We start from the raw sequence: 13,923 nt of genomic DNA on the forward strand, positions 1-13,923 counted from the left end.
ATGCTGTTATGACGTCCATCTGAACTGTGAGAGAGAGTGACTGGGGCAATACCCTTAGCGACTGGCAGACTGACAGAGAGACGGAATGATTGAGTGACTAACGAGTAGACCGATCTTATTCATATTATATGAAGTTCACACTATCTTCTTTGTTATCCATAGCCTGGTGTCCCACTTGGACACAGCTAAGGGATAGGCTGGTTTTACGCACAGACAGACTAGTGGGTAAAAGGTGGCAAAGTGTAAAGTTATGCCTCACTCTGACTGAAAAGCAGCTTTCTCACACCTTTTTTTCCCCAGACCAACATTTCTTTAGAGGTAGCCTATTGTGAAAAACAAATAGATATTTACATAAACTATTCCACTTAAATGTAGGCCTACATTGAGGACAGGTGTGGTTACAGTTATTTATAAAACGGGTGGGTCTAATTCTGAATGCTGATTGGTTAAAACCACATTCCAGTCGGTGTCTATTCCACAAGTTACCACCTGCTAAATCTATGATGTTAAAATACATATTTACTCTGTTCCATCTGACTACGCAATCCATTGTCTCATCAGCCCAACCAGGCAGTTCATAAACTTGATCTCCACTATAAAAGCATCTAGACATTATCTCACATTTCTTTTAGAATGACATTTAGTTTTCAACAGCAGAGATTTGTATTAAAATTGCTGTCTTACAGGCAGCGTTTCTCAGCCAGTCGAAAGCATGATTCAACTGGCATCATATTTATGGATATATACAAAAAAAATGTCAATTGAAAAAAGGTACAACAAAACACAGATAATTTGCAGTCATTCCAGCTTCAGTTTGAAGTGATTGTGTTACTGTAGCTGTGTTGTTGGCTAGCTCCTCTGAACAACAGTGTCCTGACAAGTGAGCATATTTTCTGTGCCAGGCGAAGTAGCGCCTCATCAGTTTATTGTTATGGATGTATCCAAATAACTGTCACTAGAAAAAAGATTAAACCAATGCAAATGCAGCTACTTTGCTGTTATTTTTTTGACGTGACTGTAAATTAGCCATAATTGTCTAGCTAGCAAACAAGGGATACGACCGTTGCCAGCCAGTATGGCAATGGAACATTTAGAACGAACGACTGGGTCACGTCCATAGATACAGAACAAAAAGACTGAACGACTGGGACGCGTCCATAGATACAGAACCACAAGACTGAACGACTGGGTCGCGTCCATAGACACAGAACCACAAGACTGAACGACTGGGACGCGTCCATAGATACAGAACAACAAGACTGAATGACTGGGACGCGTCCATAGATACAGAACCACAAGACTGAACGACTGGGACGCGTCCATAGATACAGAACAACAAGACTGAACGACTGGGACGCGTCCATAGACACAGAACCACAAGACTGAACGACTGGGACGCGTCCATAGATACAGAACAACAAGACTGAACAACTGGGACGCGTCCATAGATACAGAACAACAAGACTGAACGACTGGGACGCGTCCATAGATACAGAACAACAAGACTGAACGACTGGGATGCGTCCATAGATACATAACAACAAGACTGAACGACTGGGTCGCGTCCATAGATACAGAACAACAAGACTGAACGACTGGGTCGCGTCCATAGATACAGAACAACAAGACTGAACGACTGGGTCGCGTCCATAGATACAGAACAACAAGACTGAACGACTGGGTCGCGTCCATAGATACAGAACAACAAGACTGAACGACTGGGTCGCGTCCATAGATACAGAACAACAAGACTGAACGACTGGGTCGCGTCCATAGATACAGAACAACAAGACTGAACGACTGGGTTGCGTCCATAGATACAGAACAACAAGACTGAACGACTGGTTCGTGTCTCTAGCAACCCTATATTTGTGTGGAGACTATATCTTGTGGAAGGCTGAAATAGTATGAATAAATAAATCAAAATTAAGTTTTTAATGAAAATATACCATCTTGGGGTCATCACCGTGCCAAAATATCCTGCAAACACAGGGTTCTGTAGCATTATCCCTTAAACATCCCATGAAACTGTGGTTCGAATAATAATTACTGAACATAATCATAACACTGCCTACATTTGAAACTCGTTGATATTGGTGAAAAAGGCATTACATGTATTTATTTTTAATTAGAATAAATATTTTAACAAAATTAATGTAATCAATTTCAGAGGAGTTATTTATCAAGTTGATACGGAGTTTGGTGTTAAAGTTTTTTCTGTAAACCTTATTCATTTTTTTACGGAACTGAAGTTTTCCGTGCAATGGCCTGCCCTGCGAATCAAAACTGCCCCGTTCATCTAATTAAGACGTCGAGGGAGACAGGAGCTGGAATCGTCTTAATATTACTGGACCGAGTTGGAGAAAGCTCGCGGAGGCCTTGCAATCACCCAAATACCGGGAGACAGGTCCTGGTTGCCGCGGGCGGCACTTGCGCCCTTCCCTTCAGCGCCACCGAGCCCTTATCACGCCAGCGGGCCCCACCAGCCAGAACCGGCGCGTTTACTGGGTTATAAATGTAGCTTTTCATTTCAAAGGGTGTCTAATGGGGAAGAAATAGAGCGGAGCACTCAACGATGTTTCAAACTCATTTTGTAGGACCCATTCATTCTAGACATTGCGCAGAAATTAGTGATGGATTGGTTTGTCAGTGTCATCGAGTCTAGAAAGGCTATGAATGAGATTAAGTGCTAATTGCTGTGATTTTCATACGATCATTTTAGAAAGGCCTAGCCTAGTGTAGTAGGCCTACACACAAATTATATTAATAAAACTGATTTATGTTACTCATTTGGAAATCAATTATTTTATTTATGTTTTGGTCGTATTGAATTCAATCAATTCAACTAATTTTAGAGCGAGAGATGCCTAAAGTCAGACGTCTGTAAACTACAATAATTTTAACAAATTGTAGGCTTAAAACTGACGAATGTGTGACAAATTGGCAATTCTAAATCTAATAACAAAAATGATTAAATAAACAAGTTAAGTGAATGAATGTGTCATTTCTATTTTTGAGCATGATTTGAGCATGGTTAAATTGTGTGGAATTAAGTTTAAGAAAAAAAACGAATCATATTCGACCATAGATATGTTTTATTTATAAAGACATATAAACAATATATGAAATTCATGTTGCAACACAACCAATTTGTTTAGTCTGTAAAGGCTGTTTTTTTGAAAACGAATAACATAACAGTACTTTGATCCAAGTAGTTTTCCACAGTTGTACAATCATGTGAATTGTGCAATAACAAAACCAAAATCATCAATACATATTTTCCAAAAATATCATACACTAGTGTTTCCTCACATAGCGTCTGTTAAAATGAGGGAAAGTGCATTCATAAACGACAGTGCTGCAAAAAAAAAAACTATTGAAGTTGGAACGCAATCTTGTCATCTCTCTCGTTATTTTCTGTTTCACTGAATGTTGCATAGTAGGTCTGTAGACTACACAAGAATACGAAATAGATCATTCAAAACTTTTGCAAGGGTGCCGTTTTTATAGTCACACATAACATGTCAAACTGTCAATTAAAACATGGTCAGACACTGCCACAGCAATACAATTCCTTTAACTCTGAGGAGAGTATAGAGAAACACTTTTAAACAGCAATTTGCCAGCTCCAACCCTAATCTAGCCTTACTAAACACCAGTGTAGTTTTTCATGTTTTTTTTTATTTTTTATTAATCTGGATGAAACATCACAGCAGTTATTTATTTTAGGATTTACGCATTAGACTTGGATACAAGTGGGTGAAGTTCAGGTATAGGCTATACAAATAAAACGTTAACAAGGCTTGTCGTTATGTTGCTTAAAGAGACTTGCAGGTGTCCCCGAGTATTTCTCCGCGCAGGTGGCGAGTGCCGAGCCCGTGAAGGGGTATACGGCAGCCTGTCCAAATGGTGCAATGGGGGTGGGGATGGGCGAGGTGATGCTCTGTCCCTGGTTCAGATAAGCCACCAGCCGCCTCATCTCCTCCAGAGCCTGAGCCTGCATGAGGATGTAGTTCTTTGCCAGGAGGAGAGTGGCTATTTTGGAGAGTTTCCTCACTGACGGGCTGTGCGCATACGGGATCACAGAACGGAGGCCGTCCAGTGCGTCGTTCAGGTCGTGCATCCGTCTCCTCTCGCGCGCATTGATGCTCAGGCGCAGAGACCGCTGCTCTTTGGGCTTCTTGGAAAGAGGACCCCCGTGTTTGTCATCGTCGAATGCGGAACCCCTCTTCCGGGGGTCCAGAGGGTCGAAACGGTCGTCATCGTCATCACTGGTCTGCTCCCCGCCACTTTCGTTGGACTTGCCCGTCTGACCCGAGAGGAAGTCTGCGGCCGGTGTGAGAGGATATCGCCCTCCAGGACTTCCAGTAATGTGGCCAGGTCCAAAGCCGAAGGCGGACTGGCCGTATCGCTGCGTCAGGTCCAGTAAAGTGTCGTTGCTGATGGACTTCAGCAGATTCTCTTCTCCGGCATTCATTTTCTCTTCCACAATAACGATTAATACAAAATGCAGTTCGGTCGAAACTTAATTTATCCTCTTCCTCCGTGTCGGTATTTTTTTGTGGAGAGGGTTCGCACACAACTCGAGTCCTTCTCAACACACTTTCTTTGTGGCTCTTCAGAACAGTTGCAGTGAATGGACTGTATTCAGCCCCACTTAACGTTCCCCCTGCGCGCATATACGTTTAAAACGCTTCTGTAATTGTGTGTTTTACGAAGCGACATTAAACGCACGTAAATAGTGGCCTGGGTGAGAGACTGGAGCGTTGGCCTCCTTGACGGGTCCTTGTGTGCTTCTTGCCCTCGCCCTGGGCAGACTGTGACTCGCGCTCCATCCCACTCGCGCGTTAGTAGGAACGCGAGGCCCGTTGGGATAATCTATCTGACCAATCAGGGGGGCGTTTTAATTACTATAGGGCAGAACGCTGGTATGATCCTAATTTCGATCAGAATAATGATAATTGCAAGACAAATGTACACAAAAGCTTTTGCCTATAATTTTGAGTTAGTCTATGTTTGACAATTGTGGTGGGCATACTTTCGTTGTCCCCATAAAACAACCATATACCCAGAGCGAAGACAATCCTTAGATGTTTGAAACTGCACCATTAGGCTACTTTAGGAGGGCAGCAAATAGACTATGACTAACACTTTCTTGTTGTTTTGACAGTAATAGGCTATACTGTAAAACTACCACTAAAGTACTATATTAATTATCTACAGTAGATTGCAATAAAGGGCAATGCACTCTGGATGATTTTAGGCCTAAACACTAAATAATACTCTAAATTCCAAATAAACTTTTGTTTAACAGTACATTACTGTAACCACACAGCATTGTGGGAATGGCAACTGGCAACGTTTTCAAACCATTCTGATGGACAGGATTGAGAGCCATTATGGATTACAGTAATGCACTATACTGTTGTTTTATGGTAATTTACATGCAGCCAGTTGCCTGTAAGTTTTACAATGATAAAAAAGATTACAGTAACAGTATACTGTAAAATATGGTAACATATGGTACCTTTATTTTAGGTAATTACAGACAACCGGAAGCCTGTAAGTAACCGTAAAAACAACAGGAAAGGTTTTACAGTGTAGGCTACATTTTATTTAAAAATATTGGAAGTTTGTAGGATCACAATGTTATGCAAATCCAACTCCTCAAAAACTCTGCAGGTGAAGTGTTCCAATTCACATACTGATGCATTTTATGGGCGTACAATTCAACTCCATATGTGTAAAGTTCAGATCCAGATATGAAGATATTAACATTTAGATAGAGGCTGATTCTTCCTGGTTGATCTGTGCATTGTTTGTCTAAACTCAAATTGTTTGTCTAAACTCAAAGCCAACTAGCCTACAATTGAATACTACAAACACATTGTGTAGTAGGCTATATTTGACAATATATCTCTGTAGGTATACCGCCCAGTGGTCCACAATGAATACCCAACAACAGCTTACATGAGGCCCATGCAAGCTGGCAGAAGAAAAACAACACTCGTACAGTACATTTTTCACAATGAAAGACGAGTGGCTTTTTCAGGACCATGGACAGCTCCAGTGACGTGCACTTCAGCCCAGAAAAAAGAAGGGGAGGGAGAAAGAGCGAGAAAGAGACAGAGCCCTGTGGGTAGCAGCCTATTAATTGCGTAACCTGGCCGGGCTCCAGAATCAGGGCTTATCGGAGGAAGGGAGGCCCAAGGCGGGTGGTTCAGCATGCACATTAACAGTATCAACACCAAATGCACTCATGGACAGGGGCGACGGGGAAATGCACTGTTGGATTTCTGTAATATATTCAGATAACTTTGTTGCATCATCACAATAAATAGCTTTTCCCAAACATTTATTACAGGGACATAATGATTTATATAAAGAAACACATATCAATCTAAGTAACAGAAGCATTGTGAAAGTGCCATCTCAAATAGACTATCCATGTTTGTCATTCATGCTTTCTAAGAGAGTTGACTAAAACATACCAGCAGCTTAAAGTAACAGATGGTAAGCCCGGCATCCATAGCAGTAAAACTAAAAAGCTCACCATTAGCAGATCCCAATCCCATAATTGTTTTCTACTTTGTGGTTTCAAGATCTGTTACCTGGTCACCTTTGCTTGGTCTTTGGGGATTTAAGTCGGGCTTGAAGGTACATGTACTTGATACAAAGCATTTCAATCGAATTGTTGATTGATTTATCCTCTACAAGTCTCCTATCCCATCACTCCAGGCCTGCTGAAGCTCCACTTCCACTGACCAGATCCTAGTATGAGATGAAAACACTGTCACCTTCTGTTCAGAATCACTCATTACACTATGGTTGTCTGAGTGCAGCAAGCACATAGGAATAAGACGGTTTTGTGATCAAACTATTTGAGTTTAAGGAGTGTTCATAATGTTTATAATGTTTATGACAGGTGTAAATCGCCAACCTTGGCTTTATACCTGTTCAAACAACAGACTGCAGGTGGCAGTATGTACCCTTTCAGTTTGTATACCAACACATAGAAGTAGTAGAAGAAAATGGACTACTTCAAAATGGAGATGACCTCAATGGCCCACACACAGACACCATAATGGGACAGATACAATATTCTGATCTCTAAAGCTACAACACAAATTTCAACTCCCTCAAAAAAATATTTAAAACTAAAACTAAGTTCGGTAGTTGGTTGAGTTTGTACGGATACTGTCAAAATAATTGCTGGTCTCACCACATCTGTTTTTGTAACATAGCCAGTAAAGTTGTATTGTATTCAATTGTCTGAGATGCCAATTGATTACCAGCTGTGAACAAACCCACCTGTAGCTTGATGGGGATACACAGGGAATATTGGAAATGCAGATATTATTGCAAACACACAAAATTGTTGCAGGAAAAGATGTACAGGTTCTTCTCAGGTTTTGATGCTACCGAAGTTAGTTTGGAGTTTTGTTCGAAAATTTCAGCTTTGCTAACATCGGATATTGAATTGCATTGATTTTTTTAGGACGATGCTAAATCATGCTAATTACTGCCTGTAGGAAAGGTAGGCCTAAACAATGCATTATCGTGGATGCCACTGGCCTACAAGGTAACATCATCTCACACAAACATGTCGATTGGATGAACAATCTCTTTAACCACCTCCTTTAAAATTGGCCTAAAATTACATGCCCAAATGTAACTGCCTGTAGCTCAGGACCTGAAGCAAGCATTTGAAAGGAAACACTTTGAAGTTTGTGAAATGTGAAATTCATGTAGGAGAATATAGCACAGATCTGGTAAAAGAGAATACAAACAAAACACATGTGTTTTCTATACATTAATTTGTTCCATCATGTTAGGAAGGCCATAATATAATATTGCAGATTAGGCGCAATTTGGATTTTGGCCACCAGAAGGCAGCAGTGTGTGTGCAAGTTCCAAATTGATCTAGTGAAGCATTGCAATGCTGGACAATATTTTGTATCAAGTCTTCCCAAATGTGCTGAATTGGTCAATTGATACATTTTTAAGTACATAACTATAGAGAACATACAAAAATGATATGGTATCATCATTATGGCAAGTAAGCATTTCACTGTAAGGTTACACCTGTTGTATTCAGCGCACGTGACAAATAAACTTTGATTTGATTTAAGTTTACATACTCCCAGGAATGACATACATGATGGATCATTAGCTTATACACTAACTTTCACACATCTAGATGGCTGGGCGGGGTGGGTATGGAGCCAGACACAGCAGGGGTTCAAACTGTGCAACCCAGTTCCAACATTTGAATATTTAACACCTTAGTTCCTGAAACCAACTAAGCTTTCATTCCCGTTTTTACTCCACTCAGTAACTGTTATTTACCCATTCTGTGTCACTCCTATCTTGCTAATTTCCTGGCCCCCCTTCTCCACCCTCTCCTCTCTGCTCTCAAACCATCAAGGTCTCAGCAGTGCGGGGAGGGCTCCTTCGTCGGCCCTTTCTCCTAACTGTCTGTATCTCTTTCTCATAACAGTCAGTAACAAATATGTGTTGTTTCCAAATATTGACTAAGTGTCTCACTGTTTGGCATTATCTGAACTCATGGATTTTTATAAAAAATATGTCTATGGTTGCAATCTTTAAAGTCCTTACATAGGTTGATTAAGGTTATTTCGAACCTATCAATAATCCTGAATCACCACATATGTCATATATTCCTGTCCTGTTGGCCTGGATTAGGTTCTAAATACTTACATAAATCTACCATTGATCCAGGGCTATGCCATTTCTTTCTTTTCATTGGTTCAAATTACAACTATGTCAAGGAACTATAAACTCGTTCGTAATTATCAGTTACTCAATTTACCTTAATATCAGTATCACAAATTACCTCAAATTCATTATCCAAATGGCCCTCCCGTGAGGTTGATCAGACCACCCTTTTACAGTCGTGTTCCATACTATATTAGACCAATTAAAGTACCCTTTATGTAAAGAATTCATGTGATGCCCACCTAGCAATTTTGTTGCTAAATTTAGCATCTTTTCAGACTAACTTGACAAATTTAGCTACTGTTAAAAATGTATTTGGAACTTTTAGCAACTTTCGAAAAGTGACTCAAAGCTATAATGCACATATTTTCCCTCGAAATGACACAAACAATTTTCTCTGTCACCCTCAGTCACAACCTGGCTGAAAAAGTGCCTTGTGAGTGATGTCAGCAACAGGCGCTCAGCCCGTGCCCAGGCCGCAGCAACTTCAGCGAAGTGCAAATCACTGTTGGATGACTGCAGCAGCAGTATGGGTTCGACAAGCCAAACCCAATTAATCACAAATGTTGGATCTTGAATAGAACTTACAACATCAATCAACATCTCTCAATCAAAATTGTACTGCCAGAAGTACAGAAAAGAGTGGGAGTCTGTACCTGAACAACTGTCAAATCGATTTGAGTAACGTTATTGTAATCAACGTAATGACGCAGTTTTACGTTATCACGCAAACAATTCAACCTCAAGGCAAAGATATACCCCCTACTCGGATTGAGTTCTGCTTTAATTCTATCGTAAAAGTAAAATCAAACTTTCCAACTTTCTCTACTCCAAAATGTAACTTCTTGTAACTAGGGGGCAGTATTTTCATTTTTAGAAAAGTAACGTTCCCAATGTAAACGGGCTATTTTGTCAGGACAAGATGCTAGAATATGCATATAATTGACAGCTTAGGATAGAAAACACTAAAGTTTCCAAAACTGTAAAAATATTGTCTGTGAGTATAACAGAACTGATATTGCAGGCGAAAGCCTGAGAAAAACCAATCCGGAAGTGACTCATGTTTTGAAAGCTCTGCGTTCCGATGCGTCCCTATTGAGCATTGAACGGGCTATCAACCAGAGTCCTTTTTCTACATATTCCCCAAGGTGTCTACAGCATTTTGACGTAGTTTCACGCATTTATGTTGAAGAATGAGCGTAAGCGACTATATTGCGTGAGTGGTCACCTGATGGCTCTCAGAGTGATTCTTGCGTAAAAGACAGAAGTAGCCATTTTTCCTCTCGGTCCTACTGAAAAGCCAATTGTCCCGGTGGATATATTATCGAATAGATATTTGAAAAACACCTGAGTATTGATTATAAACAACGTTTGCCATGTTTCTGTTGATATTATGGAGCTAATTTTGAATATTTTTCGGAGTTTTCGTGACCGCAATTTCCGGTCGATTTCTCAGCCAAACGTGAAGAACAAACGGAGCTATTTCGTCTACAAAAATAATATTTTTGGAAAAAAGGAACATTTGCTATCTAACTGGGAGTCTTGTGAGTGAAAACATCCGAAGCTCATCAAAGGTAAACTATTTAATATGATTGCTTTTCTGATTTTCGTGACCAGGTTGCCTGCTGCTAGCTAGGCAAAATGCTATGCTAGGCTATCGATAAACTTACACAAATGCTTGTCTTGCTTTGTCTGTAAAGCATATTTTCAAAATCTGAGATGACAGGGTGATTAACAAAAGGCTAAGCTGTGTTTCAATATATTTCACCTGTGATTTCATGAATCTGAATATTTTCTAGTAATATTGATTTCTGTTGCGTTATGCTAATTAGTGTCAGATGATGATTACGCTCCCGGATGGGTAGTTACAACAGTTAAACGTACCATGTACTTCGCTAAATGTATAACGTATGTCAGTCAATCCATAAGAATAATGACATTTCGATGGGCACAACTCTATCGTAATTGTCTCTTAGTTATGATTTAGAATTCAGTAGGTTTAGGTAAATGTCCCTCCTATGATTCAGTATTTTGAATACGATTCCATTCCCAATACGTTATTCCAGCGGACCATTTAGGCAAGACAACGTATCCCATCGAAATCGCCCCGCTATTATTTAGAATGGATTGGTCTTTCAATTTAACCTAAACAAGCTATTAAAACGTTCAGTTTATATCCTAAACAAACACTAACTAACCGTATCTCTCCCGGCAAAACACATCAGTATTTGAATTACGTTCAGTTTATATCCTAAACAAACACTAACTAACCATAGCAAAACATATCAGTATATTAATTATAATCAGAATGCATTTTTGTCTATCGGTGCCAAGGCTGAGATACGAACCCGAGTCTTCCGAGTTGTATGCAACATTTTTACCGCTGAACCACCAACGCTATTGAAATGATTGAGACAAAAATAGCCCTAATTTTCCCCAGCGAGGATTCTCCTTTCTCTCTCTCTCGTTTTCTCTGTATGTCCCCTTATCTTGTAACCTTCTTTCCCGGGATTCAGACAGCCCGGTATTTAACCCTCGACCTGCTGTTTCCCTTGACTACCTTTCTTTTGACTGTCTCTATACACCTTTCTCGACTTTCTCCCTTTCTCTACCTCTATTCACTTTCTCAATACGTTTGCTAAATCCTGTCCTAGTTCAGTTAAATCTTTCCTGACTTCCCTAGGGCAGATAGCCCTATCCTTTCCTCCTCCTGCTGCTTGTCACTTACATCTTCCTTCTTTTTTACTTCCTTTTTCTTTCTCTTTGCTCAGCCCGCTGCCCCATGGCCTGGGGTTCCCCTTTTCCTTTTACAGCCGTCCAATCATTTTTCTGTTTCATCTTCTATGTGTATGTGCTTTTTACCTTCTATGTGTGTGTTCTTTTCTACCGCTATCCAATTACTGTAGTTATGTTCTACAGTATATGTTTACAATCTAGGTGTATGTATTTCTATGATCTATGTACAGTGCCTTGCGAAAGTATTCGGCCCCCTTGAACTTTGCGACCTTTTGCCACATTTCAGGCTTCAAACATAAAGATATAAAACTGTATTTTTTTGTGAAGAATCAACAACAAGTGGGACACAATCATGAAGTGGAATGACATTTATTGGATATTTCAAACTTTTTTAACAAATCAAAAACTGAAAAATTGGGTGTGCAAAATTATTCAGCCCCCTTAAGTTAATACTTTGTAGCGCCACCTTTTGCTGCGATTACAGCTGTAAGTCGCTTGGGGTATGTCTCTATCAGTTTTGCACATCGAGAGACTGAAATTTTTTCCCATTCCTCCTTGCAAAACAGCTCGAGCTCAGTGAGGTTGGATGGAGAGCATTTGTGAACAGCAGTTTTCAGTTCTTTCCACAGATTCTCGATTGGATTCAGGTCTGGACTTTGACTTGGCCATTCTAACACCTGGATATGTTTATTTTTGAACCATTCCATTGTAGATTTTGCTTTATGTTTTGGATCATTGTCTTGTTGGAAGACAAATCTCCGTCCCAGTCTCAGGTCTTTTGCAGACGCCATCAGGTTTTCTTCCAGAATGGTCCTGTATTTGGCTCCATCCATCTTCCCATCAATTTGAACCATCTTCCCTGTCCCTGCTGAAGAAAAGCAGGCCCAAACCATGATGCTGCCACCACCATGTTTGACAGTGGGGATGGTGTGTTCAGCTGTGTTGCTTTTACGCCAAACATAACGTTTTGCATTGTTGCCAAAAAGTTCAATTTTGGTTTCATCTGACCAGAGCACCTTCTTCCACATGTTTGGTGTGTCTCCCAGGTGGCTTGTGGCAAACTTTAAACAACACTTTTTATGGATATCTTTAAGAAATGGCTTTCTTCTTGCCACTCTTCCATAAAGGCCAGATTTGTGCAATATACGACTGATTGTTGTCCTATGGACAGAGTCTCCCACCTCAGCTGTAGATCTCTGCAGTTCATCCAGAGTGATCATGGGCCTCTTGGCTGCATCTCTGATCAGTCTTCTCCTTGTATGAGCTGAAAGTTTAGAGGGACGGCCAGGTCTTGGTAGATTTGCAGTGGTCTGATACTCCTTCCATTTCAATATTATCGCTTGCACAGTGCTCCTTGGGATGTTTAAAGCTTGGGAAATATTTTTGTATCCAAATCCGGCTTTAAACTTCTTCACAACAGTATCTCGGACCTGCCTGGTGTGTTCCTTGTTCTTCATGATGCTCTCTGCGCTTTTAACGGACCTCTGAGACTATCACAGTGCAGGTGCATTTATACGGAGACTTGATTACACACAGGTGGATTGTATTCATCATCATTAGTCATTTAGGTCAACATTGGATCATTCAGAGATCCTCACTGAACTTCTGGAGAGAGTTTGCTGCACTGAAAGTAAAGGGGCTGAATAATTTTGCACGCCCAATTTTTCAGTTTTTGATTTGTTAAAAAAGTTTGAAATATCCAATAAATGTAGTTCCACTTCATGATTGTGTCCCACTTGTTGTTGATTCTTCACAAAAAAATACAGTTTTATATCTTTATGTTTGAAGCCTGAAATGTGGCAAAAGGTCGCAAAGTTCAAGGGGGCCAAATACTTTCGCAAGGCACTGTATGTGCTGTTTACCGTTACCTAGTCACTATAGTTGCTCTCCTGCCTGACTATGTGTGTGTCTCTTTAACGCTCACAATCTATGTGTATCTCTTTAACCTATGTGTATCTATAGTTCTGTTCTAGGGTATATTTACACACTCTATGTGTATGTGATGTTTAATGTGTTTCTCCTTTCTGGAAACTTTATCTATAGAGTTGAATGTCGATCGGACATTAGGTCTCACCCGGACAACTATAAGCTATTACCCAGGGGTCGTAAATCCCTAGTTAACCTCCTATTTCATGTTGCGTCATAGGACATTTAAAGTTAATATCTCGTAACTAACTCACCATATTAGGCTTCCCTCTCCTCCTGTTTGGACACTTTCCATGTGTTGAATAGGTTCATTATCCTGTTAGTTATTATTTGTACAAGGTTACCGTCCTATCTAACAACACTCATTTAGTATTCCTGCTTAATCTCGGGTATTCAGACCTCTGTTATGAAGTTTAGTTTTATTTATGGTAGTGCACCTCAGGTCATCGCGGACCTGCTTGCCTGTCTACAAAGTAGAATTCCTGTGTGAATCTGTTTGGAATACTTAAGCACTTATTATTG

The 13,923-nt window shown here is 40.2% G+C and overlaps 1 protein-coding gene across 1 annotated transcript; it reads right to left on the reverse strand.

Annotated features, from left to right (window-relative positions):
• Nucleotides 1–3,081: 3,081 nt before the first annotated feature.
• LOC110508381 (class E basic helix-loop-helix protein 23-like) lies at nt 3,082–4,805 on the reverse strand. Its single transcript, XM_021588878.2, has one exon. It carries the CDS (start codon nt 4,475–4,477, stop codon nt 3,794–3,796), a length of 684 nt encoding a protein of 227 aa, XP_021444553.1. The 5' UTR covers nt 4,478–4,805; the 3' UTR covers nt 3,082–3,793.
• Between the last annotated feature and the right edge of the window lie 9,118 nt (nt 4,806–13,923).

Source organism: Oncorhynchus mykiss, chromosome 28, assembly GCF_013265735.2.
Source record: "Oncorhynchus mykiss isolate Arlee chromosome 28, USDA_OmykA_1.1, whole genome shotgun sequence".
NCBI classification, from domain to species: domain Eukaryota; kingdom Metazoa; phylum Chordata; class Actinopteri; order Salmoniformes; family Salmonidae; genus Oncorhynchus; species Oncorhynchus mykiss.